The sequence below is a fragment of the Acinonyx jubatus genome, chromosome X, assembly GCF_027475565.1.
Source record: "Acinonyx jubatus isolate Ajub_Pintada_27869175 chromosome X, VMU_Ajub_asm_v1.0, whole genome shotgun sequence".
Lineage (NCBI taxonomy): Eukaryota > Metazoa > Chordata > Mammalia > Carnivora > Felidae > Acinonyx > Acinonyx jubatus.
In genome coordinates, this window is record NC_069389.1 from 10,228,636 (window position 1) to 10,256,135 (window position 27,500).

Consider the following 27,500-nt stretch of genomic DNA (forward strand, 5'->3'; position numbering starts at 1 on the left):
TTCCACTCAGGTCATGACCTTACGGTTGTGAGATCGAGCCCCTCCTTGCGCTGGGCATGGAGCCTGCTTAAGATTCTCTTTTCCTCTCCCTTTGCCCCTCCCCCCCCCAAAATATCCTACTTACTGCTCAAAAAAGTACTGTAACATGGAATTCAAAATTTAAATAAAAATTACCCAGAATCCTGCTGCCCCAGTGATTCAACTGTTTTGATTTTCCTTGTTGCTTGCCATTCTTTTTTTAAATAAACACTCATATGCAGAAACACCCACAAACACACACAGACACACAGGCACACACACACACACACACACACACACACAAATATACTTTTTATATAATGTAGCCATGGTGTCCCGGGAATTTCCCTTCTACTGCCTTTAAAGGCAAAGTTCATTTATGACTCACATTCATCAGGCAATCAGCAAAGGAATCAGATTCCCCCCTACATTCCAGAATCGTAATGCCTGCTCCGTTCTGCCATCTGTAATTACCTGAGGAAGCTATGTTTAGAATGTGGTGGAGAAAGATCACTATTCAAAATGCACCTAATATTTTTTAAGAGAATACTTTAGATCTAAGCGTGGCTAGAGAAACGACTCTAATTTCGGTTCTCCCATCAATTATGAAGATTTTCTAATAGTTTGCCTCTTTTCTTTAGAGTTGTATTGAGTGTTGCCGCGTTCTAGGTTCTTAATAGACTGTTGTTCTCTCAACCAGTATCACCTGTCCACACCCTTCCCACTGCTGTTTGCTTGTCTTTAGGGCTCAGCACACGTCACCGCCTTCATGCCTCCTCTGATACCATCCCCCTGCATTCCCACCGACTGCACCTTGTTAATTTCCTTCAAGGCCCTTAATCCAATTTGTAACTGCACATTCGTTTCGTTGCTTATTGAATGTCTCTTCTCTTCACGAAGGTAAGTTCATATGATGTCAACACAGCTGGGAGACAGCAGCGAAAATGCAGGGGTGCTTGGGGACACCCCTGGAATTCTTCTGCAGCTTGTCCCACCGTCGTATTCTCAGCACCTGGAGCAGCGTGGGCCCTCACTACATATTTGCCGAATCACCAAGTATTAGCATGAAATGATTTTGCCTTTCCCGCAAAATCTGAAAACCACCCAAGGGAAGGGAGTAGATGTGTGTCTATACCGCGGGCATTGGAAGGGTTTGGGCTGGTGTGGTGGTGACCCACAGACTGGGAACGTGCCAGTTGCGTTGGCTCCGGCTCCTGACTCTTATGCCCCCTCTCTTCTGACAGTGGGCAGGCCGATGGAAGGAAGTATGTTGGGGGCTCTTGATTCCCGGGTAACCGTTGAACACCAACCACTATACAGAAATCATGGGACCCATGAAAGAACATACGTTCCGTCATGGCTGCGAGTCAGACTTTCCACTTGATCGCTTCGATCTGAAGATCGCAAATTCTGAAAGTTTCTCGCTGACGATATACAGATTAAGGACGATGCTACTCTTTGCTTTTTGATTTAGTCTTCCTTTTTAAGCTAAGCAGGGAAGAAATCAGATGTCTGGTATTTTCTCATATTTTTTGATCTGACTTAAGGATCAGGATAAAAAGTTTGCATTAGCGTAAGAAACATGTGGAATTTAGTTTCTCGGCAAATAGGATGGGTGTGACGTTGGTTTGGAATATTGAAAATGTATGTATCATATAAATGTATAAATATAAGTAAATAATGATAAGATGAATCTTTGAATATTTACTGAACTTATATAAGAAATGTTTCCTCCACCAAAGTGGGATTCTTTCCTTCATATAATATTTGATAATATTCTTTTTCACTTATTGTATGTTGTTGCTTATGTTCCCTCTGACTTTAAAGCCAAATATAATGGATTTCAAATTACTTTTTATGCTTTTCTCTCTTCTTAGTACAACTATAAAAGTACATCTATGTAATATTGAGAACAGATCTCTTATTTTGGTGATGGTTTAGGGAAAATATAAAATTTCTGATTATTTAGATACATCATTTAATGGTCAAATTGCCTACCATTGAGTTCTGTGTTTTTCCTTGTATGTGAGAAGTATGGTCGATTTAATTACATCAATATTTATGATACCTGAGTCTGGGGCCCACTTATTTATAGTTTTTCTTCAGAGATTCCAGAGATGATTTTCTTTCAGACTCCAGCTGGAAATGGGGTACTAACTCGCAGTGCTCACAGTAATAAGTAGGTGTCATTTAATGAAAGAAATCATTAATGCTTAGCAGCCTTGACCTCTTTTTCCTCCATGAGTGACACAGTGGATGTTAACAGAATAGAAAGACAAAAATGTTAATTAGATGAAGTGAGTCAAATGAGGTCAACTTTTTTTTTTAATGTTTATTTATTTTTGAGAGAGAGAGAGAGAGAGTCAGAGCACAAGCGGGGGAGGAACAGAGAGAGAAGGAGACACAGAATCCGAAACAGGCTCCAGGCTCTGAGCCGTCAGCACAGAGCCCGAAGCGGGGCTCAAACTCACAAACCATGAGATCATGACCTGAGCTGAAGCCAGAGGCTCAACCGACCGAGCCACCCAGGCGCCCCAAATGAGGTCAGCTTTTAAATGTTTTTCATCAGTAAACAAGTTCATGGAACAAGAGAGAGAGAGACCACGTATCTAACTTGTGTCAGCTTGCCAACCACACACATCCAACAGCAAAAATCCCCCAAACTTGCCCTTCAGGGAAAAATCTTTTGACCCACCCTACTGTTGCACTGTCAATCAATTAGGTAAAGAAGTGAATGGTGGGAGAGACCAGAATATGAGTATTTTTTTTTAATGTTTATTTTTTGAGAGAGAGAGAGCATGAGTGGGAGAGGGGCGGGGGGGGGGGGGGACAGAGCAGAGGATCTGAAGTGGGCTCTGTACAGCAGCAAGCCCGCTGTGGGGCTCAAACTCCTGAGATCAAGACCTGAGCCAAAGTTGGACGCTCAACTGACTGAGCCACCCTGGTGCCCAAGAATGCATGAATATTCTTAAGTGTCAGTTGTCTAGTGTCTAAGTAATAGTTATTTCAGAAAAAGTAACTCATTCTTCAGGTGCTGAGTATAAGCTACACTCTGCCTTGCTTACATTCTGGAACAGCATATGAATAACTTGTAGAACCTTCTTAGAACTTTTTTTTTTGAAAACTCTTGGATTTCCCAAGGCTTACTTTATTTTTTAAATGTTTACTGATTTATTTCTTGAGAGAGAACAAGCTGGGGGGTGGGGGGGCAGAGAGAGAGGGAGACACAGAATCCAAAGCAGGTTCCAGGCTCCGAGCCATCAGCACAGAGCCCGATGCGGGGCTGGAGCTCACGGACTTCGAGATTCATGACCTGAGCCAAAGTTGGACACATAACCGTGAGATCGCGACCTGAGCCAAAGTCGGATGCTCAACCAACTGAACCACCCAGGTGTCCCTTTTTGTAGTTTTCATTATTTTGTGTTTAAAATAAGATAATGAGTATCTCTTTCCCCTACCTACTTTCAACACATTTGTATTTTATAAACCTTTGCTCATATTTCCTTGGGGAAAAATTCTGCATGGATAAAAAATAGATTTTTAAAAAATTTTTATTTGAGAGAGAGCACGCTAGCAGGTGAGATGGGCAGGGGGGGGAGAGAGAGAGAGAGAGAGAGGGGGGGGGGAGAGAGAATCTTAAGTAGGCCCCATGCTCACCATGAAGCTCAATCCCATGACCCTCGTATCATGACCTGAGCTGAAATCAAGAGTTGGGACGCTCCACCAACTGAGCCAACCAGGTGCCCCAAATAGATTTTTTTAATAAAAGAAAAATTCATCTAAGCTCAATCTAGAACTCAATCTTTATTACATTTTCCACAGGTATTCTAAAATTGTGTTTTATACTTGCAAGAAACTCTCCTAAATATACTTTTTCTACTGCTGAATGAAAAGACTACATTAGATCGTTTACCTGTAAGTGACTCCCTAAAAAGCCAGAGGTTATTTCATGATTGTGGGCCCAGCAATTCATAAAAGTGAGGCCCTTCTCTTGCGATATAAACAAACTAAATCCACCCCACGAAATATATTGAGAGGTCACTGAAAGGTCCCTCGGGTCTCCAGGGACATGTATCATAAGAGCGATGCACTCAACGCCATATATAAAGTGAGGAACTAAGAAGCTTTTCCAATACAGCCTTTGCCCACTGCTGCTTTATATTTAGAGCTAACAGAGGCAGCATTTTAACAAGATTACGGAGAAGTTTTCAATTTAATTTTAACGACGCCTGTTAGGCCACAATATCACAGCTGTTTCCACTTTCCATCCGGCCGTTTGCACACTCGTTTTCTTATGGTAATCACAAAAGCCCGATTGTGCTGATGCGATCTGTTTACGCCCACGTTAGTAAACTTCTAAAGATACCTAGGATTCCGTGGCCTCTCTCGCTGCAACGCAGCCGAGCACACGAGGAGCGGCCGATCCCGGAGCGGGGGCGGGGGAAACCACGGTTGAGCCAGGGGACAGGCGGTCGGGGAGCGAAGGTGAGGGCGGGGCGTACCGCGGCCTCGAGGCCCCGCCTCCCCGGGCCCCGCCCCGGCCCGCCGCCATGTTGTTCCCTGGGTGCTGGACGTGAGCCGCCGGAGTCGGACCCGGGCAGCGCCGCCGCCTCCTGCCCGCCGGTCCCCGACTTTCCCTCCTCGTTGCATCTGGACGGGCCGGCCGCGAGCTCCCTGGCGTCCTCTGCGTGGCCACGAGGTGAGCGGAGCGCGAACGCCCCTCGGGGCGGGGGCCGGGGGCGCCCGCGTCAGGGTCCGGGGCGGGGGGGGGGGGGGCCCGTGCGCCCCGAGTGCGGCCTGGCCCTCGGGCAGCTGGGGCGCGCGCTGAGCGGAGCCGCGGGGCGGGCGTCGGTCCCGGGACGGGGACGGCTTTTTGCCTCCTGGCTCCTAGTGGACTGACGCAGGAGAAAAGACGAGTTCCCACACCCACACGACCCGGGGAGAGGGACACACACCCTAGCGCGCGGGGACCCACGGAGAGACGCGCAAACATCTGGAAGACGCACGGGGACACACGCACACACACCCGGGGCAAGAGCGATCCACAAACACCCGGGGCGCGCACAGACCCAAACAGCCAGGGAGAGAGACACGTACACACGTACCCGGGGCCGGGTGGAAGGGGGGGGGGGTGGAGACGGGCGCACACACAACCCGTGGGGAGACGCGCGCGCGCGGAGAAATACGCCCAGTCCTCCGGGGACACACAACAGAACGCCAGCCTTTCCCCCAACCCTTCGGGGACACCCGTGCACACACCCCAGGCCACGCAAGACCAAGCCGTACCCCCGAAGGATTAAGGTAGACGAAGCAAAGGCGCTCGCGCGGTTTGATTTGGCGACCTCTGCCATGCTGCCTCGGTGAACATTTGCCCTGCTGTTAAGACCAGTCCGGTGAGGGCTTTGCAGTGTTTATAAAGCCACTTCTAGGGGCTGGAGGCAGTTTGGGGCGTTATCTGATGGCGACGCCAAGCTAAGGTTTCAGAATCGTGTTCCTTTCTTCCAACCTTGTATGTCGAGAGGCGAGATGAGAATTTAAAGCGCCGGCCAAATCGTTGGGGAGGTATTAGTCGCCTTTTTGTTGTTGTTTTTCCTTTTAAGTGACGATACATCCCGTGACCACGGTTCCTTTGAGGAATGACTTTTCTGCTAGTTTCCAAAATGTCATGTGACCACGGGCTCTTTATATAATATTTCAGCGACCCGAGAAAAATCAGTAGCATTTGATTGCTTTTTTTCAAATAAAAGAAACTGTTTTCACACGTTTGTCTGTCTCTGGTCCCGTCGTGATGGGAAATCCCTAACTTGTCTGTGATCTCAAAAACTGTTCCGTGGAGCCAAACTGTAGAGATGAAGGAAACGGAGAACTGTTCAGTCGGGGACTTTTAAGAAGGGTGTGCCTAGTTTCTCTTTCAGAAGCTTCTGTTGAAATTGATCATCGCGACTTGTCTGTAACTCTCCCTATGGTCTGTAGATTCCCAAAGAGAAGACGCTGGGTGCTTTCAGTATTTCTGTGCAGACACCGAAGTAAATGCCTCTTGCTTTATACGAAACACTTTCTGGCTTGGTGACTTATTTTGGACAGTGTTCTGATTTGGGGATATTTGGGGTTTGTCGTTTGTGAGGTCAGAGAGAGTAGACCAGAGAAAAACTAAGAGCGTCGTTGGCCTCGACTCCCTTGGAAGTTGGGGAAATAGTTTAGTGCCCTTCCTCTTTTCCATCCTCGATTGTCTCTTCCGTTTCTTCCTAACCCCGCCACTCCTCCCATGGGGGCTACAGTACTCTGGAGGCCTGAGGCCAAGTTCCTTTGGTTCTAGAAGCTGATTTTTAGCCTCCCCTCATTTCTTAGCATTGCTCGGGCAGTCACTCTGGCACTGAATGTTATGTGTGTATAAATCGTGTTCGTCCTTCATTTTATTATTTCATTCTCCCAACGTTTCTGTGGTGTCAGCTCCATTTTACTGATGAATTTGCTGGGAGGTGGAGGAGGGTTAGGTCTGTTTCCCCAGGTCACGCAGGTAGTGAGAGGGCAGGGCAAGATCCAAAGCCAGCCATAGTGAGTTCTAACCCCAGAGGACATTTGACGGTGCCTGGAGGCATTTTTGGTTGTCCCCAGAGAGGGAGAGAGGCTGGCATCTAGTGGGTACAGGCCCGGGTGCTGCCCAGTGTCCTGCAGGGCGTAAGCCCTCGGCGACACAGTGGTCTGGCCCCAAATGTCACTAGTGCTAGGGCTGAGAAACCCTGCTTTGCAGCAGTCTGTGTAACCCTGGGACTCACGTTCCAGCGCTTCTGTAGTTCTTCCAATGCAGTGTCATTTTCCTATTGAGGATACCTCCTCGTCATTTTAAGAAAGAGCAGTAGGGAAGGTTTGAGAACTTGGAGAGATTTCCCTTGACCAAGAGGCTTATTCATTCATTTGAAAGATTAAGGAGTGAGCAAATAATTTCTTTTTTAAAAGATTTTTTTAATGTTTACTTATTTAGAGGCGGGGGAGAGAGCGCGCACCCACATGAGTGGGGGAGGGGCAGAGAGAGGGAGACACAGAATTGGAAGCTGGCAAAGCAGGGCTCGAACCTACGAACCGTGAGATCATGACCTGAGCTGAAATCGAACGGTTAACCGACTGAGCCACCCAGTGCCCCCCTCCCCCTTTTTTAAAATATTCTTTTTTTTTTTAAGTTTATTTTTGAGAGAGAGAGAGAGAGAGAGAGAGAGAGAATCCCAAGCAGGCTTCTCACTGTCATCACGGAGCCCAATGTGGGGCTCAAACTCACAAACCTGAGTGCGAAACCAAGAGTGAGACGCTTAACCCACTGAGCCACCCAAGTGCCCCACCCCCCACCCCCCCTTTTTTTAAACGTTTATTTATTTATGTTGAAAGAGAGAGAGTGCGAATGCAAGCGGGGGAGGGGCAGGAAGAGAGAGTCACGAGCAGGCTCCATGTTGTATCTTACACGGGGCTCTATCTCATAACCGTGAGATCACGACCTGAGCTGATAACAAGAGTCCGACACTTAACTGATTGAGCTACCCAGGCGCCCTGTGAGCAAATAATTTCTGATAGCAGAATCTTTTCTTTTTAAGGCAGAAGTGTCAAAAAGGACTTGAGAACAATTCAGAGCTGTTGAAACAGACTGAGGGGTTTGGTTTCCGTATTACTGCAATTGTCAGTGAACAGTCTGTTTATGGGCAATCTGTCGGGCACTGATACGGAGGTGCTGGTGATATGAAGGGCAGTAGGCAGTGCCCAACTCAGCGAAGCTTACAGTCTAATCACAAGCGTAAGAGCAGGTTCTCACTTTGTCCTAGAACAAAATTTATTGCCTGGGCTCCTGAGGGTGGGGCTAGGTGTCAAAAAAAACCCAAACAAAATAGCTACACACCCACACACAGGTACCTGAAGGGCATTTATCGTGGGGTGGACCTACATGAAATGGGGAAGAGTTGATGCGTTTTTGATAGGTTTTTAGGTTGACCGCGTGTGAATATTTACAAGAAGCCATTCTTGTTGGGCATAAAATTCTGCCATAGATTTAGCCTTAGTAGACAACAGTTATACGTGCGTTTTTATCGTTGAAATCAAGAAAGGAATGATGACATTTTTTAAAATGGCTTTTGTATCGTTTTCTTTCTGGTGTCTTCCAGCCATTTTCACCACACCCGTCTAAGACCGGGCCCTTCAGTATATACCTCTTCATTTTGGTGGTGGATGTAACTACTGGGTGAACTTTGGGGGTAAGTGATTGAGAGGAGGAGTCACACAGGCTGGGCTCTCCTTTTCGGAATCACTGTGAAAGTGTTATTCATGCAGTCAGCATGTGTCTTTTGTGCGTAGCTTTGCTTTTGACTCCGTGCTGCTGGACAGTGTGTTCTTTGTTAGTATATTTCTCTGCCTCTTAACAGGAGTTGTCTCCAGTGGGGCAGAGGGGATGCTGAAGTGTTCACCTCAAAGTGATTGCTATCACACGGGCTCTAACACCGGGATCCGCGTTCTTTCCTGATCGCAGGGGTCTTATTCTGGGAAGGGTCAAGAGGAATCGGTGCAGGAAGAACATCCATTCGGCCTCCGACGAGTCTTGCTCCATCTGTAGTTGGCCTGCCGCTCTGCCCAAGCTAGGTCACCCCATTTCTTTCTTCGTAAAATGAGATGGTTGTGCTTTATAACCTCTGTGAGATTATATGACACCCGAGTGGAGACATCATATGATTGGCTTCCAAGTAGTTCTGCTTCAGGCAATTTGCTAGTTAAGCAGCAGGAGGAAATCAGGCAAATAGAAGTGTGCATGTGTTTGGGAAATGCGTCTCACTTGAAAGCTAGCTAGGTAATAAATTGGTTAGTCAAAACCGAGGGCCGGAAAACAGGGCTTGTGACTAAGTAGGTCATCAAGAGAGAACATTTATTCGGGGATTTGGGGGGTGGGGTGTGAAGTCATAAAACGCCTCCCCTCCGGGAGTTTGGAAAGCTGTGATGCAGATGTAAGGTCAGGGTGCCTGAGGGAGGGGGGCCTGGGACTCCCGGCTGTGTAAGTAGGTGGGGGAGGCCTGGCTGCCTCCTGCTGGGAGAGGTGAGGCCTGCGGGGGGCGGGGGGGGGGGGCAGAGAAATCTGGTTCCCAAAGTGAATCTTGATATGGTACGGTTGTGAAAGTTGAACTCTGGGTATGTCCACATTCTGTATTCTTCCGTTACTGTTTGTTAATTTGTGACCACGGCGGACTCAGGGTTTAGGATCCTGTTGCCTGTGGTGAACATAGAGAGGACAGCCAGAAGTAAATGGGCGTAAGTAAGGTGACCGCGCGAGACACATGGCTTCGTATTTTGAAAGAAAGATAGAAATGAAACAGGCAGTCGAGGTTTCACATCCCGGCCTCACCGAAGCCAGCTCGTTTCAGGGTGGCGAGTCTGGACACAGACGCCACTTTCGTCTAAGGCCCGGTGCCTTACGAGTCCATGCTGTTGTTTGGCCGCGGCCGAAGAATCGGCGTGGAACAACTTGACGTCTTCATTCCATGGCCACATTCATTATCCAGGTGTGGGGGACAGCGGAGCAGTGTGAGCCAACAAACTGAACTGGCGGTTCAATGTAAACTAAACTGTCTTAATTCCAAGTTCTTGTGAATTGGACCCAGTTTTTGGGTACAGAGTCCAAGGTGGTTTTCAGAACGTAGTTTTCGGAAGAGTAGTTGCATCATCAGTGTTCGAGAAGCCTGGAAAAAGCCTTATAGATTTCTTTCCAGAACTCGCTGTGTAGAACACTTAGAGGAGTGTTGAAATGACGTAACAGGTTCAGGAAAGTCAGAACTCATTGGGCCGCCGTGTGCAGCTAGGCGGCTGCTATGGTCTGTGCAGTTTCACACGTGTGTATTTCATCAGCGCTGTGATGGGATGGACATACTGGAAAATACCTACTTGGTTTAGTCGGAAGTCAGAACAGAACAGTGGAAGAACTGCTTGAGGACCACACGTTGGTGAATGCAGAACATCTGGAGTGAGTTCTAGTATTCTCATTTCAATTAAAAAAATTTTTTTTTAACGTTTTGTATTTATTTTTGAGACAGAAAGAGACAGAGTATGAACGGGGGAGGGTCAGAGAGAGAGGCAGACACAGAATCCGAAACAGGCTCCAGGCTCGGAGCCGTCAGCACAGAGCCCGACGCGGGGCTGGAACTCACGGACCGTGAGATCATGACCTGAGCTGAAGTCGGACGCTCAACCGACTGAGCCACCCAGGCGCCCCTCTCATTTCAATTTTTAAATGTTAATTTATTTTTGCGAGAGAGACAAACAGATAGCAAGTGGGGGAGGGGCAGAGAGAGAGGGAGAGACAGAATCTGAAGCAACCTCCAGGCTCCAAGCCGTCAGCACAGAGCCCGACGCAGGGCTCGAACTCACAAACTGCAAGATTATGACCTGAGCCGCCCAGGCGCCCCTGAGTACTAGTATTCTTAAGTGAGGTTTCCTAAGTTGTTGTTTTGGAGCAAACAGCTGCCACCCTCATATCCTGTTCCACATTAATATTTGAGCAGTACTTGATTTTTAAAAAAAAATTTTTTTTTCAACGTTTATTTATTTTTGGGACAGAGAGAGACAGAGCATGAATGGGGGAGGGGCAGAGAGAGAGGGAGACACAGAATCGGAAACAGGCTCCAGGCTCCGAGCCATCAGCCCAGAACCTGACGCGGGGCTCGAACTCATGGACCGCCAGATCGTGACCTGGCTGAAGTCGGACGCTTAACCGACTGCGCCACCCAGGCGCTCCAAGCAGTACTTGATTTTTATCACACCAGCCCTGGAAAACCCAGCTTTGCAAAGCTAGCAGCGTCCTCGACTGGAATGTCTGATCTAACGTGGAAACCGTGAACCCCCTCGGGTGCCGGCCTGCGTGGTACCTTGCAGACACTCAGCTCTTCCGTGGTTCCTGCAGAAATTGAGAAGAGCCTGCCCTGCCCCTGTTGCCATGTGGACTGTCCCTTGACCCTCCTTCCCCTGTCCCTATGCCTTTATCTCCATCTTCTGCTGCACATGCTTCTTTAGTGGAGAAGGGAACCGCCAGGTGTGGAGCGGGTGGCCGTGGGCTCTGCAGCCTTTCAGGACAAACCCTTGTGCTTCCAGCCCGGCCAGCCTGTCTCGGTAAGCGTCCACAAGTGCCGGCGTGCTTCTCTCCGGCCTGTGCCTCTTGGAGTCTGCCCCAGGAATGGGCTTTCTCATTGCTAGATGCTTCTCCCACAGTTAGGGTTCCTTGCCTCTTCAGTTTGTCATTTACTGGAACATTTGCTTCCTACCCCAATTTCATTGCTCTCGTCTACAGTTGTTCCCTCTTGTCTTTTTGGATTAGTATGTTTTTTAGATGTTTTCTGTCATTCGGTGGGAGTGAAGGGAACACGTGGTAGACCCGCCCCGTTCAAGTAGACTGGGGGAGGTTACTTAATCTTTGTGAACTTGTGTTTATCGATACATAAAACATTCATATAAAAAATCAACTTGCAGGTGATTTGAAGGTGCTGTATGCCAGGTACCTAGTAGATACTCAGTAAATAGTGGTGGCGAATGATATTATGGTCGTAGCATTTGTTATTTGAGCAAACACGACAATGGCGGTAGGTGGGGAGGAAGTAGACGCTTTCTTGTGTGGGTGAACGGAGAAGACAAAAGAAGAGATTTTTCGAAGTGGGGGAAATAACTCGCTTGGTTTTGTAGATGTTGAATTTGAACTGCCATCAGCGTACCAGGTGAACATACTATAAAAGGGGTTGGAATTCTTGTCCTGAGGAGGGGGACTTCAGGAATCACTGGGTTTTATAACGGGAAGAAGTGGTTTGGGAAGAGGTAGGGGCTTCCGCCTTGCCACATACCTGCTTTAAGAGCTTGTTGGAAGAGGGAGCCATCTAAGTTGCAGAAAGCTAAGGGGCGTTTTATGGACCATTAAATAGGAAGTATTTTCAAGGTCACTGCCAGGCTGTGTAGACCTTACAGAGGCAGTAATGGAGTCCTGGTTAACACTTGCGGGTCCCACTTATGCCTCCAGCTAGAGGTGTGATAATTCCTAAGACCCTTTCCCAGTTGGGCCTATGGTCCCTTATTTGTTTAAAAACAAAGTCTTGAGTACCCTTTGAGATTTTATGTCACGTACATCCAGACAAGTGGCTACATCTGAGAGAATTCACTGCTTACTAGGTGGGCTTCCTGTGGGAACACTGGTCAATTGTGAAGGTGTTTTCTGGAAGCGTGCATAGCCAAGTCCTAAGAGAAGCACTTTTCTCTTTGCTTTAGGCCTGCATGTACCTTAGGGCGTTTGGATGACGACTGAGGAGAAGCCCTTGGACTGGCATTTAGGAGGCCTCTGGTCACTTCTGCTGCCACTCATGGGGATGGAGAAGTTGGCAGCCTGTGTGGGGAGAGAGGAGTAGAGGGGCGGTCAGGTGTAGAGGTGAAACATACTGATGGCAGAGTAAGTTTGGGCTCGGGACCCTTTTCGTAAGCCAAGTCCGCTTCAGTACCTTGGTTGGGGCAAACTGGGGCATGATTGATGGAGAAGTGGGATGAAGTGAACTTTCCCGAAAGCCGCCTGCAGTGCTCTTCCATTTCTTCTGCTTTTGACCTGGTGCCAACTCCCCTGCAGAATGGGAGCCTCTGGTCTAGTTGAGTCCTACATGCTAGACATATAGCTGTCCTCTTGAAATACATCTTGGGAAATCCCCGTTCCTCTTACTTAATTTCTTAACAGCCAAGAAGTTTTACTTTGCTGTGGCTTCACGTCTTGTGGGCATTGTTTGTGTACTTACTCTTCCCTGGGCTTCTAGGTGAGTTCTCCAGCCCTTACCCTTTTCTGCTCCAAATTACAGACCCCTGGTTTCTTATCTGACTTGAGGAGGCAGTCAGTGTTCTCTTCAGTTACAGCAGATCATTGCAGATCACATTTAATTTGTGTTTTGCTGCTTTAATGCATTTTTCTAACATGCATATTGAAGTTCATTTCTTTCACAATGCAGTCTCCTTCTGGAAATACCTAGCCAGAATTTCCAGTATTTCTATCTTGTGACCTTTATCCATTTCTTTGTCTTTGAATTCTGCCCCTCACAGTGCAACCTTCAACTATCCCTACTCTTTTCTTTATTATTAAGCACTTTAAGTGCCTTTCACAGGTCAGTGTCTTATTACAGGTTGATTTACGCGTGTTCCTTTTCAGGACCTCATTAAACAGAACAGAACAAAACAGAATCCTCACTTCCAGGATTAACAGTTTCCCATGAGTAAATCTGTTCACTGAACTGTCACAGTTCATGGTCAAAGTGTAATATTAATAAAGTCTCACAGGTGAGGGGGAGCATGGGGAAATGGTGATGCCAAGTAAAGACGAAAGTCTGGAGGGTGTTAGGAGTTATACACAAATGGATCACACATGATATACAAATGATGTGGGGGTGTCTGGCTGGCTCAGTCAGTAGAGCATGTGACTCTTGATCTCAGGGTTGTGAGTTTGAGCCCCACACTGAGGATAGAGTTTACCTTAAAAAAATATGTTAATATATCTATAGATAGGTACATATACATACAGAGAGATACATACATATGCATATATACGTATATATATAATGTAAAAGCGCACACAGATGATCTGGACATGTATTGATCGTTCCAGATCCTTTAACAATCAGATGAAACCCTTTGTACTCTTTCCGGAGAAAAGCCGAAGCACACGCTTGCGTCCACACATTCATCCTTGTTTTCACGTGTCATTCTAGGAGGTGGGTTTTCCCCCTGCAGCTCCTTCATGGGCTCCCAAGTAAGCACTCTGTACCCACACTGTCCAATACTCATGTAGCAATTTAAATTTAAACCAATTAAAATGAAATAAAATGACAAGTTCAGTTCCTCAGACCAGTCCCATCTCAAGCGGTCAGTAGCCACGTGTGCTTGATGATCAACAGATTAGATGGTGCACTTCTAGAATATTCCCGTTGCAGAAAGTTACGTCCGACCGCGGTGCTGTGTATTCTCAGGATGGTTTAAGAAGACTTGTTCCTTAACCTCGCTTTCCCCTCCACTCGCTCTCTCTCCACCACTGTTAATGATTAGTTTGTATAGCTAACTATAGGGGTGCCTTGTTGTAAACAAAATTGTGAGTATATGTTTCTTAGAAGTTTAATTAGAGGACTTATCTTCAAAAAAGAGTGCTTATTGAAACGAGTTCTTTGAACAGGGTGTGCTGCTCTGGCATCGTGATAGTGTAGTTTGGTTTACAGTTTTTTCCTTCTCACTTTCTCTGGGCTCAGTGGTCGGCTCAGTGGTCGGCTAGGTAATTTATTTCAGTTGGCAAGTTATGCCTCCAAGTTGGTCTCTTCCTATGGTATTTTGCTTAATTCTTCCGTGTGTGTGTGCGTGCGCGCGTGTGTCTCGACCTGTTGCTGTAGAGCTAGAGCACCCATTAGACTCAGAGACTTCCTTGGCTTGCTTCTTGCTCATGCATTTCAGCAAGACAACCCAGGAAGAGTGGGAACAGAGTGGAACTGATTAATTAGGCTGTTAAGTGAGACACACCGATATTAAACCACAAGGAAATGAACACAGCTCTAAGCGACAATAGACATCATTCAGGGATCATCCGTGCTTTTGTTTCCTGGGTTAGTTCCTTTCAGCCTCAGAGTAAGTGGTATGTGTCTAAGTAGGACATTCAGGGTAAATGCAAAAGGAATGTGTGAGTTTGAGGGGAAAAAAATGTTCCTAAATTTAAACCAAGAGTGATAAATTCAATTTGAGTGTTTGGAAGTGAGAACTAGTCAAGGGGTTACAAAGTATGTGTTATGTGTTCCAAATCTGAAATTTTGAGAAGAGCAGTTCACAAACCCAGCCTACTCTCCTTTTGGCCGCTTATTAGAGGAACATTGTTTTTTAATGTTCACCAGCTCCCTGTTGCAGTCAGAAGTACTTATTTTAAAGTGGCATTTTTGTTAGACTTGCAAGTAAGAATCAATTTTTTGGTCCCTTCCCACACAGTGTAACAGACTTCAAAAATAGAATGGGGGAAGAACTGATTGAATAGAGAAACAAAGAATTGTTAAGTGTGGAAAGTACGATTAGAAGAATAAGAATAGAATAATGAGAATAAAGGAGGAAGTAATTTACTCTTTGTTCTCGATTTTGCCTTTATTTGCTACCTCACCCCATGTAAAGTTTTGTACGAGATGTTGCAGAACCAAGAAAGGACAAATGAATGGATGGAATTAGGTGTTGTGTGTCCCTCCCAGGGAGTTGAGTTTGTAGTTAGGAAAGAGACAGATATGAGACTGACAGTGGTTAGGGTGTGAGTGAAAGCTGTAATCCGGTGGGGATGGCGAAGAGAACCATTAGGCTTTTGGGGCTACAGCGGGCTTTTTGGGTGAGGTGATCTGAACGAAGCCTTTGCGTGACCAGGATTTTCATAGCTCTGTAGGTGTAGGGAGGGAACTCCCAGGCAAGGTAAACTGCAAATGCCTCTGAAGGGTGTGGAGACAGTGACTTGTAGGGATATAACTGGGACATGCTTGTAAATGAGGTTGGATGGCACTGTGGATGCCATGCTCAAAACCTTGATTTAATAATAATAATGAGGAAATAAATGGGGTTAGTTATCTGTTTAGAATGGAAGCAGTTAGATCTACAAACAATAAAAAACATGTCTGCCTTTAATCCCTGCAGGCATTCCTAGTGGAGATTTAGATATTCTCCGGGCTTGGATCTGAACCTCCCCCCTTATTGTAGTATATGGCTTCGGAAACCAGCAAGGGGTTGGGACAGGCCAGCGAAAATGGTACTGCCGATAAACTGCCCTTAATAAACAACTGATAGTTAAGATAAGAAAGTACACAGCAGAAAAATGGGAAAAATCGTGTTGTAAAAAGAAAAGGGTTGACATATGAAGCTCTCTTTTTACCTTTAGTTTTGAGGGCTCTTCCAAAAACATGGTTCATTTTCTTTCCTGCCATGACCTACTTCTCCATTTTCCCATTCAGAGTAATGTGTGCTGTATACAAGTGTGTTTGTGCCAGTACATGGTATTGTAGCCCTAAGGGACCTATTGTGTGCATAACTGGTTTCTTTAAAAGGACACTGCTGAAGGGACAAAGATCCTTTGTGGCTTTGCATAAATCTGATTTTAGGGTCTTATTGCTAATTCTTAGGCCATATGCATACTATAGTTTTTTTTCTTCCAAATTCTTATTTAAATTCTAGTTAACTATTCTTTAGATATAACTCACATAGCATACAATTTACCCTTTTAATGTATACAATTCATTGGCTTTTAGTATATTCACAAACTTGTGCAGCTCTCACCACTAATTCCGGGATATCCACCCCCCCCCCCCCCCCCCCGCCCAAAAAAAAAAAGAATCCCCGTACCATTAGCAGTCACTCCCCATTTACCTCTCCACTCCCATTTCCTGGAACCACGAATCTGCTTTCTGTCCATGGATTTACCTATTGTGAACGTGACATATAAATGGAATCATGTAATACGAGGCCTTTTGTGTCTGGCTTCTTTCACTTATTATAATGTTTTTGAGGTTCATCCACATTGTTGTCTGTATCAGTACTTAATTTTTATGGCTGGTTAATCTTCCATTGTATGGATACACCACACTTGATTATCCATTCAGTTGAGGGCCATTTGAATGGTTTCCACTTTTTGGCTATTATGAATAATGTTGCTGTGAACCTTCATGTAGAGGTCTTGGTGTGGACTATGTTTTCATTTCACGAGCAAGGGAGGGGCAGAGAGAGAGGGAGACACAGACCCTGAAGCAGGCTCCAGGCTCCGAGCTGTCCGCACAGAGCCGGAGGTGGGGCTCGAACTCTTGAACTACTAGATCATGACCCGAACCGAAGTCGGATGCTCAACTGACTGAGCCACCCAGGTGCCCCACTTTATGTTTAACTTTTTGAGGAACTGCTGGTCTGTTTTCCATTATTGCACCATTTTACGTTCCCACCAGCCGTGTATGAGGGTTACAGTTCCTCCACATCCTCCTCCTCAACACTTGTTATTGTCTGTCTCTTTCATTGTGGCCATCCTGGTGGTATGAAGTGATGTCTCATTGTAGTTTTGATTGGCATTTCCCTACTGGCTAATGATGTTGACCGTTTTTTGCCCATTTAAAAAAAATTTTTTTTTTTTTTTTTTTTTTAATTGATGAGTTGTAAGAGTTCTTTATATATTCTGGATACAAGTCTCTTATAAGGTACGTGGTTTGCAAATGTTTTCCCCCATTCTGTGGGTTGTCTTCACTTTCTGGATAGTGTCCTTTGAAGCACAAAAATGTTAAATTTTGAGGGGTGCCTGGGTGGCTCAGTCAGTTAAGCGCCTGACTCATGATGTCAGTTCAGGTCTTGATCTCATGGTCATGAGTTCAAGCCCTGTTTTGGGCTCCACGCTGGTCATAAAGCCTGCTTTAAAAAAAAATTAAAAAGTTTAATTTTGGTGAAGTTCAGTTTATCTTTTTTCCTTTTTTGTGTCATCGAGTTATTTTTTAATATAACCTGAATTCCAGAAAAATTTAGGAAGCCATTGTACTTGAGGTCTGGTGGATAGCAGTATTTGAAGAAAATTTAAAAGAAAATGATTTCCGTTTCATTTTAATCGCAGCATACAGTCAAGGTTAGGCTTTAAGGGAAAATGAAGCTTTAAAAAGATACTTTTGATAAAAAAAAGTGACTTTGCAATCAAATCGAAACTTTGAAGCTTGAACTCAGTATTGATGGTCTGGGTTTTCTTACAGACTTTCATATAAACTGTAAGCTTCCATATGGTGTGATGGCGGTGCGCGTGCTATTTTCTCTCTCGGCAGTAGCCCGTTTCTAACCGTCCCGCGTCCCCGTGCTTCCTCGGGGCTGCAGGACACCCCCAGTTAGGCGTTGAGAGCATCGGCATTTGCCGTACCGTTCACATTTTTGCAAGTTTTTTTTTCTTTTTGAGATGATTTGAGAGGAGTATAGGGATATATTTTTTGCTATAGTTGAGAAAATTGATAACTCGGGGGAAAGTATGGGCATTTTTATGATGGTATAATGCGTTTCCACAAAACCGAACCGTTTTAGAGAGTGTGATTCCTTTTTATTAGGCATGTGGGCATGGCGATCTCAGCATCGTTACCTCTGCACTTGGAGGTTTGTGCAGGGTCTTAGGAGTGTGGGGGAGGCGGCTTCGGTGGGGGATGAGCTGCATCTACAGGGGTGAGCACGACTTAAAGAGCAAGAGGAAGAGTTCAGAGGGAGCGAGGTGAGGTGCAAAGCCTCGGTGTGAACGTTTTGCTACAGGATCCCCCGCAAGGCACGAAAGCCAGTTTGCAGTCCCGGAGCCGGCCGGTGCCATCGGTAGTCGAGGGATCTAAGGGCATCCACTGAAGCTCTACCCGAGGCCGTCCTCTTCCCCTCCCCTCAGCCACTTAGCTTTGTGGACTCCATGTCCCATCAGGTGGCCCGCTGCCGGAGCTGTCTCGGTGCTGTCGTCGTTGTGAGGGTGGCGGCAGAAACCCTTTCCAGGCCCTGCCTGAAGCCGCTGGGCCAGGCTGCCTCGGCCTCGTGGCCCCCTCCACCTTTCTGAAGTTTTCTCCTCCTGCTGCTGAGCTTAGCCTGTGATCAGACCCACTTACCCTGGATCAGATCCCCCTGCGGCAGAATCAGAGCGTGGTGAGGCTGCGCTCTGAGGACCAGCATGTGGCCAAAATGATCACTGAGACGTGGCTCGGGAAGAGCTCACCCTGGAAACTGGCGGGGAGGCTCTAACGTACTTGAACACACCAGTTTCCCTCTGGCCTTGAGTCTCTGAGCAGCGGGCGACGCAGCTGGCGGCATCACAGAATGGTGGTGTATGGAAATGAAGTCCCCCAGCGCCTGGGATCACGTGTGGCCCCCTGACATGTCACACGTGGGGCCTGGGCCTGAGGGAGCCACAGGTGTGCACACGGCGTGTGCCCCTCACCGAGGGGGACTCTGGGCAGAACCCCCCACACTGTCTAAGCTGTGCTTCAGTTTTTGGTTGAGGAGGAACAGTTGCACTGTCTACCACGTACCTTTCATTTGTGGGTCTTGCCACGTTGTAACGCATACGGGTTTGCGTGCAGGCTGTCACTTCCCCCAACCCCAGGTTGCACAAGGCAGTGACTAGGTATGGCCCCATCCTCAGTGTCTGGCACGCGGGAGGCCCCACTAAGTGCTTGCTGAAAAACTGCTTTCCCGCTCGTTCCATGGAACTTCTGGGGAGATGCTTCAGAGTTCTGCAGACATGTCATTCAAAACATGATTAAACTACTGAAACTCTGTTAAAACTTAGCCACGGTTAGATGCGCTTTATTTATATCACATGCTAATGGATTGAATACTCCTAGTCTGTCAGGTTAACCTGTTTTGTTCTAAGGTTTATTTATTTTGAGAGTGTGCACGTGTGGGGGCGGGGGAGGGTCGGAGAGGGAGGGAGAGAATCCCAAGCGGGCTCCACGCCGTCAGCACGGAACCCGACACGGGGCTCGATCCCATGAACCCCATGAGATCATGACCTGAGCCAAAATCAAGAGGGACGCTCAACCGACTGACAACCCCCCCCCCCCTGCCGCGCCCAGGTTAACTTGTTTTTGTGCAGCTGTTAAAATAAAGCAAACAGGTGAAAGACCCTTAGCTCTGCATCTGCTTATTTTCATTCCACCTGCAGCTAACATTCCAACAGCTAACAGGAAACCCTCACATATAACTGCAAAGGCAGCTGTACCTAAGGGGTGAGTAAGTCAGCTGCCTTGAGATCTCCCTCCCCACCTTTTCCTACCTGTGTGACCTCAAGCAAGGTCGCAGACCTCTCTGAGTCGGTGTCCTATTCTGTGATGTAGGCATAGGGAGACACTTGAGAATGGATGCAGTGAAGCGGAGTAAATGGCTTACAGGCTTCGTCCGTGTTAGCTGTTGTGCTTGATGTTGCTGTCGTTATTGTATCTTGAACCCTAGATGTCAGCATTTTGTAGAGTCTCATTTATTTGTTGATGGCATTTATAAGTTACGAGCTGCTGTCCGTAAGTTCCACAAAGATGCCCTGTGCTTAAAAAAGATGTGTGTGGGGGGTGTAAAACTTTTGGTTTAGATCAAGAGAGGCTGGTGCGCTAGCGCAGCTTCGCATAGACAGGCCGTCACTCCGAAACCTTCACATTGAATTTGGTCTCTAGGGCTTCCTGGTGTTTGCCCGCATAATCCTCTTTATTTGTTCTGCCCGGGGCTCTTAGTACAATTTGATGTGAGAGATGGTCGTGAAAGAAACCAACCTTTCCTTAAAACCGCCTGTGAAGACTTCTTCTTGTGTTTGTTCCACAGAAACTTCCTGCGCTCCTGTCATGAGCCTGGCACTTTGGTGAAACGCCTTTCCCTTGTCCATGTCCCAGTGACTCTTCCCAACGGTCCTAGGAGGTGGGTACTGTTGTGGCCATTGTCCCGTGAGCTTCAGGAGGGCACGTAGCTTGGCCCGGGGTGTGTACCCTTGGCCTCTGTGCCAGGAACTGTTCTCCGTTCTGACGGTGGGCTAGATTCTGTCGCGGGAAAGTTTTCCCCTCTGCCTTGGCTGTCCAGAAGCTTCTGGACAATGCGCTGCCTTAGCCTTAGCCCAGCATTGCCTGTGTCGCATTGGTGCGCCTCCCCCTCAAGACCCTATTTTTTCCCTTGTTTGTGCTCAGTTTATTTAATTCTTTGAAATAGGGTTATATTCTAAGCCCCTCAAAATTTGGGCAAGTTTTGAAGAATGAGTGAAATATTTTACATTTTCATCCTAATAACATTTTATAGTTGTCTGAGTGTGAAACTTTGAAAAGAAGGGTGGGTAGGCAAAAAACTTCTTGAAAGAATGATGATTAAAGTGTAATATTGATTCTAGGATTTTTTTTAGGCTGATAAAGGTCATGGACAGCTTTCAGGTGTGGTTTTCCTTTTATTTTATTTTATATTTTATTTTATTTTAGTTAGATGTAGGCTCTTTAAAAAATTCTTTTTATGTTTATTTATTTTGGAGAGAGAGAGACAGTGCGAGCCGGGAGGGGTAGAGAGAGAGGGAGAGACACAGAATCTGAAGCAGGCTCCAGGCTCCGAGCTGTCAGCACAGAGCCCGACGCGGGGCTCGAACTCACAAGCCGTGAGATCATGACCTGAGCCGAAGTCAGACGCCTAATTGACTGAGCCACCCAGGCACCCCACTGCTGGTCTTCCTTTTAAATGAAGAATCTAGCTGCTAATACAGCCAGATATTTATTTACATTTTAGTTTTTGTTTTTACTCTTAAAACTATGAAAGCAAATTGAAAGTGCATTGCTAAGGTGAGCTTCCTAATTTTTTCTTTGCAGATAATGATGCTGCTTGAACTGAACAATTAAGGTAACATTTATGACCTATGTAATATGCTTTCTTATTCAGGTTTCTTTATCGAATTTAGCTGAATTGTTAAAGTCATGTTTTAACCTTGGTGAGGATTATTATTATTATTGCCCTGGGGCAGTCATTCCAAACTGGGACGAATAAAAGACTTCACATTACATTTTCAGGTGAGTTCTGAAAATAACATAACAATATACCCTTATTCATTCAGCTTATACTGAAGTTTCAAAGCATTTTACTAAATTTTTGGAAAAGAAAAGGGACATTTTTAGGGTCTGTAAGCCAATTATGGTTATGTTCTTGTGTAGCTTGTCTGAAGCTAGCTTTTGTTCGATTCAGTGGGAAAGAAGATAGTTTATATAATTATCTGTATCACGTGTATGCCTGTAGACAACTGTACAGTGAGAATCAGAAATGGCTGTGTATAGCTTAGTTGTTTTAGCGAATGCCAGCATACTCCGGGAGGCCCCAGAGCATACGTGGGAAATGTACAGAATCGTACCCTCCTTCCTGGTGCGTGGGTCCAGCATCCCCCAAATTTGTTTAATCAGAGTAATGGCACAAACTAGGAGATCCTACATTATTACGAAAAAAGAAAAGAACTGTGTCAAAGTATCCTGATAAAATGATAAATGGCAAATCGCAAGGAATTTCTAAGGCTTAATTTGGTAGATACGTGCAACCGGTCACCGGGGTGGAGGTTGTTAGATTGCACCGTCTGGTTTATAATTCGATGTGGAGATCCTAACAATTCACTGAATGCCGTGCGGTTAAACTTTGTGTCTGGTAAGATAATTGGAGACTTACCCGAATACTGGGATGAATGGTCTTTGGGAATCACGCACATCTCTTACGTCCTCATACCACAGCATGGGACTTTTGTGTTCACGTATCTTGGAAATCTTGTGAAAGGAACAACCTCGGTCGGGATGGGGGGCCTCCAGGGAAGGTTCCCAGTGTAGGTGGTGGCGGTGCCGCGTGGTTCCGAGGTGGTTGGGGTGAAGTGGGGCAGGGTCACCAGCAGAGGAAGCAGCGTGAGCCGGGGCGAGAGGCAAGGGAGAGCCTGGGAGCCGAGCGAGTGGAATGGAATTTCAGTTCCACCCGACCGTGCGTTTCCAGATGACTGAAGCCAAAGATGGGGAGCCAGGCTAGGTGTCTTGTCTTAGAAGTTGGACTCCGATGCGAATGTCTGGAGAACCACCGAGGAACGTTAAGGATGGGGCATTAGCCCAACGCTTTCCCCATGTCAGAATAGCTGGTGTGCGTTATTGGTTTTGTTAGACTTTTTTCTATAAATCAACTGTTTAGGCAGGATTGCAAAGAATTAAGCCAAGGGACCGATTTATACATGTGTCGGGGGTGGGGGGGTGGGCGGCGGGCCTTGAGACTGTCTCAGTTTCCCCTCTAACACCAACCTAGTTTGAGCTTTGAGCAGAGTGATCCTTTGAAGTCAAAAACGTCTCCAAGAGGTATGTACTTCGATTGCCTCACAGTTTTGTTGGTCGGTTTAAATTGTACCAGTTGTAGTGGTAATTAGTAGAAATGTAAAAGAACCAGTAAGAGGGACAGGTTGCTACAGGTTTTACCAGAATCGTGTAACATGTAGTTGGGAGCGCAGAATTCTTACACATTACAGGAAGCGTTTAATTTCATAATACCGGCTCACATTTGCACATAACCAGGAGATAGCCAGATAATGTTTACTGCACTGATTTTGCAGATTCATCCTAGTCAGTTTAACCATTATTGTTCATGTCTTCATTACCTTCCCATTGAGGGATTCCCAGTATGCACTTTCATGTTAGTGACCATTTTTGCTCCAGAACTGTACTGGCCACTACAGTCATTGTGTCTTTAAATGTGGCTATTCAAATCAGTTACAATTTAAAAAAAAAAATTAAAATTCAGGGCACCTCGGTGGCTCAGTCGGTTGGGCGTGTGACTTCGGTTCAGTTTGTGATCTCACGGTTCGTGAGTTTGAGCCCCATGTTGGGCTCTGTGCTGACGGCTCAGAGCCTGGAGCCTGCTTTAGATTTTGTCTCCCCCTCTCCCCCCTCTCCCCCCTCTCCCCCTCCCCCCTCTCCCCCTCCCCCATCCCTCTCCCCTTCTCCCCCCTCCTCCCCATCCCTCTCCCCCTCTCCTCCTCTCTCCACCCTTTTCCCCTCTCCCCTCCCCCTCTCCCCCCTCTCCCTCCTCTCCCTCCTCTCCCTCCCCTCCCCCTCTCCCCCCTCTCCCTCTCTCCCTCTCCCCCCTCCAAAAATAAACAATTAAAAAAATTTCTTTAATAAAAAATTTAAAAAAATTAAAATTCAGTTCCTCATTCCTTTCAGCCACACGGCAAGTGCTCAGTGGCCACATGTGGCTAGTGGCTGCCGTACTGGATGGTGCAGATGGAAGAAGATTTGTTAGTGCTGCTTCATAGGTGGTCTTCTTTTACAAATTTTAATATACTTAAAAGCCACGGGGCGCCTGGGTGGCTCGGTTGGTTGAGCATCAGACTCCGGCTCCGGTCATGATCTCGCGGTTCGTGAGTTCAAGCCCTGCATCTGGCTTGCTGCTGTCAGCACAGAACCTGCTTCCGATCCTCTGTCCCCCCTCTCTCTACCCCTCCCCTGCTTGTTCTCTATCTCTCTCTCTCAAAAAGAAATAAACATTAAAAAATATATATATATATATACTTAAAATCTATGTAATAGTAAAATATTTACAGATTAAATGATATAATTTGATTTAAAATCACTGGGGAGAAGGGAGAATGGGGAGTTTTGGAAGAAACAGTATTTGCCATAAGTTGATAAATTGGTGAAGCTAGGTTTAGGATCCACGGAGTTTCATTTATATTCTCATTATTCAGAAATTTTGTGTATGTTTGAAATTTTCCATAATAAAGAATGAAAACAGCCCTTAGTAGGAACAGTGCTTCTGGCAGCACTTAAAAGTAGCCATCTGTAGGGGCGCCTGGGTGGTTCAGTCAGTTGAGCGTCCGACTTCGGCTCAGGTCATGATCTCACGGTTCGTGAGTTCGGGCCCCACGTCAGGCTCTGCTGACAGCTCAGAGCCTGGAGCCTGCTTCGGATGCTGTGTCTCCCTCTCTTTCTTCCCATCTCCCGCTCATACTCTGTGTCACACTCTGTCTCTCAAAAAATGAATAAATGTTAAAAAAAAATTTAAAAAAAGTAGCCATCTGTAAATGGGCATCTGAAATCCCACCCCACACAGGCTGCTGGGAGAGCTTTAGTCCTGAACCTGGGCTTCCCCAGAAGGGTGTGCAGAGCACCACATTTTTGTTTAAGGTTTATTTCATTCCCTCTCAGAACACATGAGTGGCAGCCCAGGTTCACATTTATTAGGAGTTGGAACTGCCCAAATGAGTCTTGTGGGCAGAATGTGCTAGATGACGATATGCTATTAAAAATTCTATTGCTGCGGGCGCCTGGGTGCCTCAGTCGGTTAAGTGTCTCTTTTTTTATGTATTAATTTTATTTTTTTAATTTATATCCAAATTAGTTAGCATATAAGCGTCTGACTCTTGATTTCAACTCAGGTCATGAACTCATGGTTCATGGGATCGAGCCCTGTGTCACTCTCCGTGTTGACAGCGTGGAGCCTGCATTGGATTCTCCCTCTCCCTCTCCCTAGCTCGTTCTTTCTCTCTCTCTCTCTCAAAACAAATAAATAAAAAAAGTTAAAAAATTCCAGGGCGCCTGGGTGGCTCACCCATTGAACATCTGACTTTGGCTCAGGTCATGATCTCACGGTTCATGCGTTCGAGTCCCACATTGGGTGAGCTCGAGCCCCGCTGTCTCTCTCTCGCCCTCTGTCTCTCTCTCCCTCCCTTCCCCTCTGTCTCTCTTTCTCTCTCTGCCCTTCGTGGGATTCTCTCTCTCTCCCTCTCCCTTTTTCTCTGCCTCTTGCTCACTTACGCCTTCTCTCTCTCTCTCTCTCTCTCTCTCTCTCTCCAAAAAAAATTCCATTGCTGCTGGGGTGCCTGAGTGGCTCAGTCAGTTAAGCGTCCAACTCTTGGTTTTGGGTCAGGTCATGATCTTAGACTCACAGTTTCGTGAGTTCGAGCCCTGCGTCAGGCTCTTGGCTGGCAACAAGGAGCCTGCTTGGGATTCTCTCTTTCTCCCTCTCTCTCTGCCCTTCCCCCACTTGCACTGTCTCTGTCTCTCTCAAAATAAAAAACTTAAAAAAAACATTCCTGCTGACATTAATGTTAGCAAACTCCAAATAGCGTTCCTAACGAAGAGAATGGAGTCCATTTACTCAGTCGATGGCTTATGTTTGTTCACAGCCAGATCAGTCCGCTTCTGTCTCTGGTTTCCTGGTTACCGGCTTCTATGGTGATAGCATTGGAAGAGAGAAAGGGGAGGTCATTGAGGAAACCCCTGGCACAAGACGAAAGCCATCGGCAAAACCGTCACTGTGCCAGCAGAGGGCCCTTGGAAGTTGTCACGGACACCTGCCTGCTTCGGTCTCCTCCTGCATCTAACACGCGGTGGCAGGGCTTAAAGTGAGGAGAGGGGAATGGTTGAGAGCAAGGTCTTCGGGGTGGCCGTTGGCTTCGAGTGCCCGCCTCGGTCAGCTGCGACCTGAGAGGGCGGGGAAGAACGAGTCCTCACCGCCGTAGGGAGCATCAGTAGGGCTGTGCCTGGTACGCGCTTGAGCGCTCAGTACGTGACCGCTCTTGGTACCCGATGACTTTCTGTGCAGAAAGGAGTGGGGACTCTGCGTTCTGTTTCCCTCGCGCGGACATCTGTCCGCTCGTGCGTGGCAACGTGCGGGTCGGAAGGAATGTAATGGTGCCTTTTTATTTTACAGGGTTCTAAAGTCAAAGATCTTGAGAGTCATAATGGCAGGAAAATCGTCGCTTTTTAAAGTGATTCTCCTTGGAGATGGTGGAGTTGGGAAGAGCTCTCTGATGAACAGATATGTGACCAATAAATTTGATACCCAGCTCTTCCATACAATAGGCGTGGAATTTTTAAATAAAGATTTGGAGGTGGATGGACATTTTGTTACCATGCAGATTTGGGACACGGCCGGTCAAGAGCGATTCAGAAGCCTGAGGACGCCGTTTTACCGAGGTTCTGACTGTTGCCTGCTCACTTTTAGTGTCGATGATTCTCAAAGCTTCCAGAACTTGAGTAACTGGAAGAAAGAATTCATCTACTACGCAGACGTGAAAGAGCCCGAAAGCTTTCCTTTTGTGATTTTGGGTAACAAGATTGACATAAGCGAACGGCAGGTGTCCACCGAGGAAGCCCAAGCCTGGTGCAAGGACAACGGCGACTATCCTTACTTTGAAACAAGTGCAAAAGATGCCACGAATGTCGCAGCAGCCTTTGAGGAAGCAGTTCGAAGAGTGCTTGCTACCGAGGATAGGTCAGACCACCTGATCCAGACCGACACCGTCAGTCTGCACCGCAAGCCCAAGCCTAGCTCGTCCTGCTGTTGATCGTTCGGGAGGTCGCCCGTGCGGTGTAACCAACTCCCGCACGTACACGAAAACACGGGCTGGGGACGAGAATTAGCGTTTGCAGCAACGGACCATCCACTTACAAAATTAAACTAACCATGTTGCTGCCTCGTTAGTGGGTGGGAGGAGGGATCGATCCATCCGCTCCTGGAAGAATCAATTTACTCAGTAGTGGCACCTTACACTTGTAATTGGTAATGGTTGTCTGATAATGTTTAATTTAAATACGTAAGTTACAGAGCTAATAAATGAGATGATCGAGACTTTAATTATGATTAAAACAAAACACTTGAATATTCTAGAAGTTACTGGTGTTTTTTTTTTCCCCTGGGAAAATGGAGAACTACTTTTTTATGTGTATATTTTATGTAATTAGCAGTCAATTCCTGGTTGAGGGAGAAATATTCCCTAAAGCAATAATGTTCAGTATTAAAGATGAAAATCAAATGCATTTGTGTTGCAGTTATTTCATGACTTCTTCATTCTCTTTAAAATCACTGAGGTGTTCATATTTTTATTATTTTTTAAATTTTATTTAAATCCAAGTCAGTTAACATCTAGCGCAGTAATGGTTAAGTGTTTCACACGTTGCTTCTCCACATCACAGTCGGGCTCATTGGTAACCAACCAC

The 27,500-nt window shown here is 46.5% G+C and overlaps 2 protein-coding genes across 9 annotated transcripts in view; both read left to right on the top strand.

Moving 5' to 3' along the window:
* Positions 1 to 4,577: 4,577 nt before the first annotated feature.
* RAB9A (RAB9A, member RAS oncogene family) lies at positions 4,578 to 27,320 on the top strand. 7 transcript variants are annotated; one of them, XM_053202091.1, is made up of 5 exons: positions 4,683 to 4,717; positions 20,344 to 20,436; positions 20,909 to 20,936; positions 21,430 to 21,557; positions 26,212 to 27,320. In XM_053202091.1, the coding sequence occupies exon 5, from the start codon at positions 26,243 to 26,245 to the stop codon at positions 26,846 to 26,848; it is 606 nt and encodes a 201-aa protein (XP_053058066.1). In that variant the 5' UTR covers positions 4,683 to 4,717; positions 20,344 to 20,436; positions 20,909 to 20,936; positions 21,430 to 21,557; positions 26,212 to 26,242; the 3' UTR covers positions 26,849 to 27,320. The 7 variants fall into 7 exon arrangements, with proteins under 7 accessions (XP_053058068.1, XP_053058070.1, XP_053058064.1 ...); XM_053202092.1 differs by lacking the exon at positions 21,430 to 21,557 and adding an exon at positions 21,360 to 21,390 and having other exon boundaries at positions 4,700 to 4,717; XM_053202089.1 differs by lacking the exon at positions 20,909 to 20,936 and having other exon boundaries at positions 4,672 to 4,717.
* Positions 4,583 to 27,500, top strand: part of OFD1 (OFD1 centriole and centriolar satellite protein) — an 80,630-nt gene continuing 57,712 nt past the window's right edge. The window contains exons 1-3 of one of the 2 annotated variants that reach the window (XM_053202085.1): positions 8,208 to 8,252; positions 20,344 to 20,436; positions 21,360 to 21,390. The gene's annotated coding sequence lies outside the window, so the exon portion shown is untranslated. Of the gene's footprint in view, positions 4,718 to 8,207; positions 8,253 to 20,343; positions 20,437 to 21,359; positions 21,391 to 27,500 lie in introns of those variants that run through there. The other variant, XM_053202086.1, reaches the window with a different exon arrangement.

Bases quoted from the DNA above. Each gene is read 5' to 3' on its own strand.
- RAB9A (XM_053202093.1), top strand. From the start codon at position 26,243: ATGGCAGGAAAATCGTCGCTTTTTAAAGTGATTCTCCTTGGAGATGGT.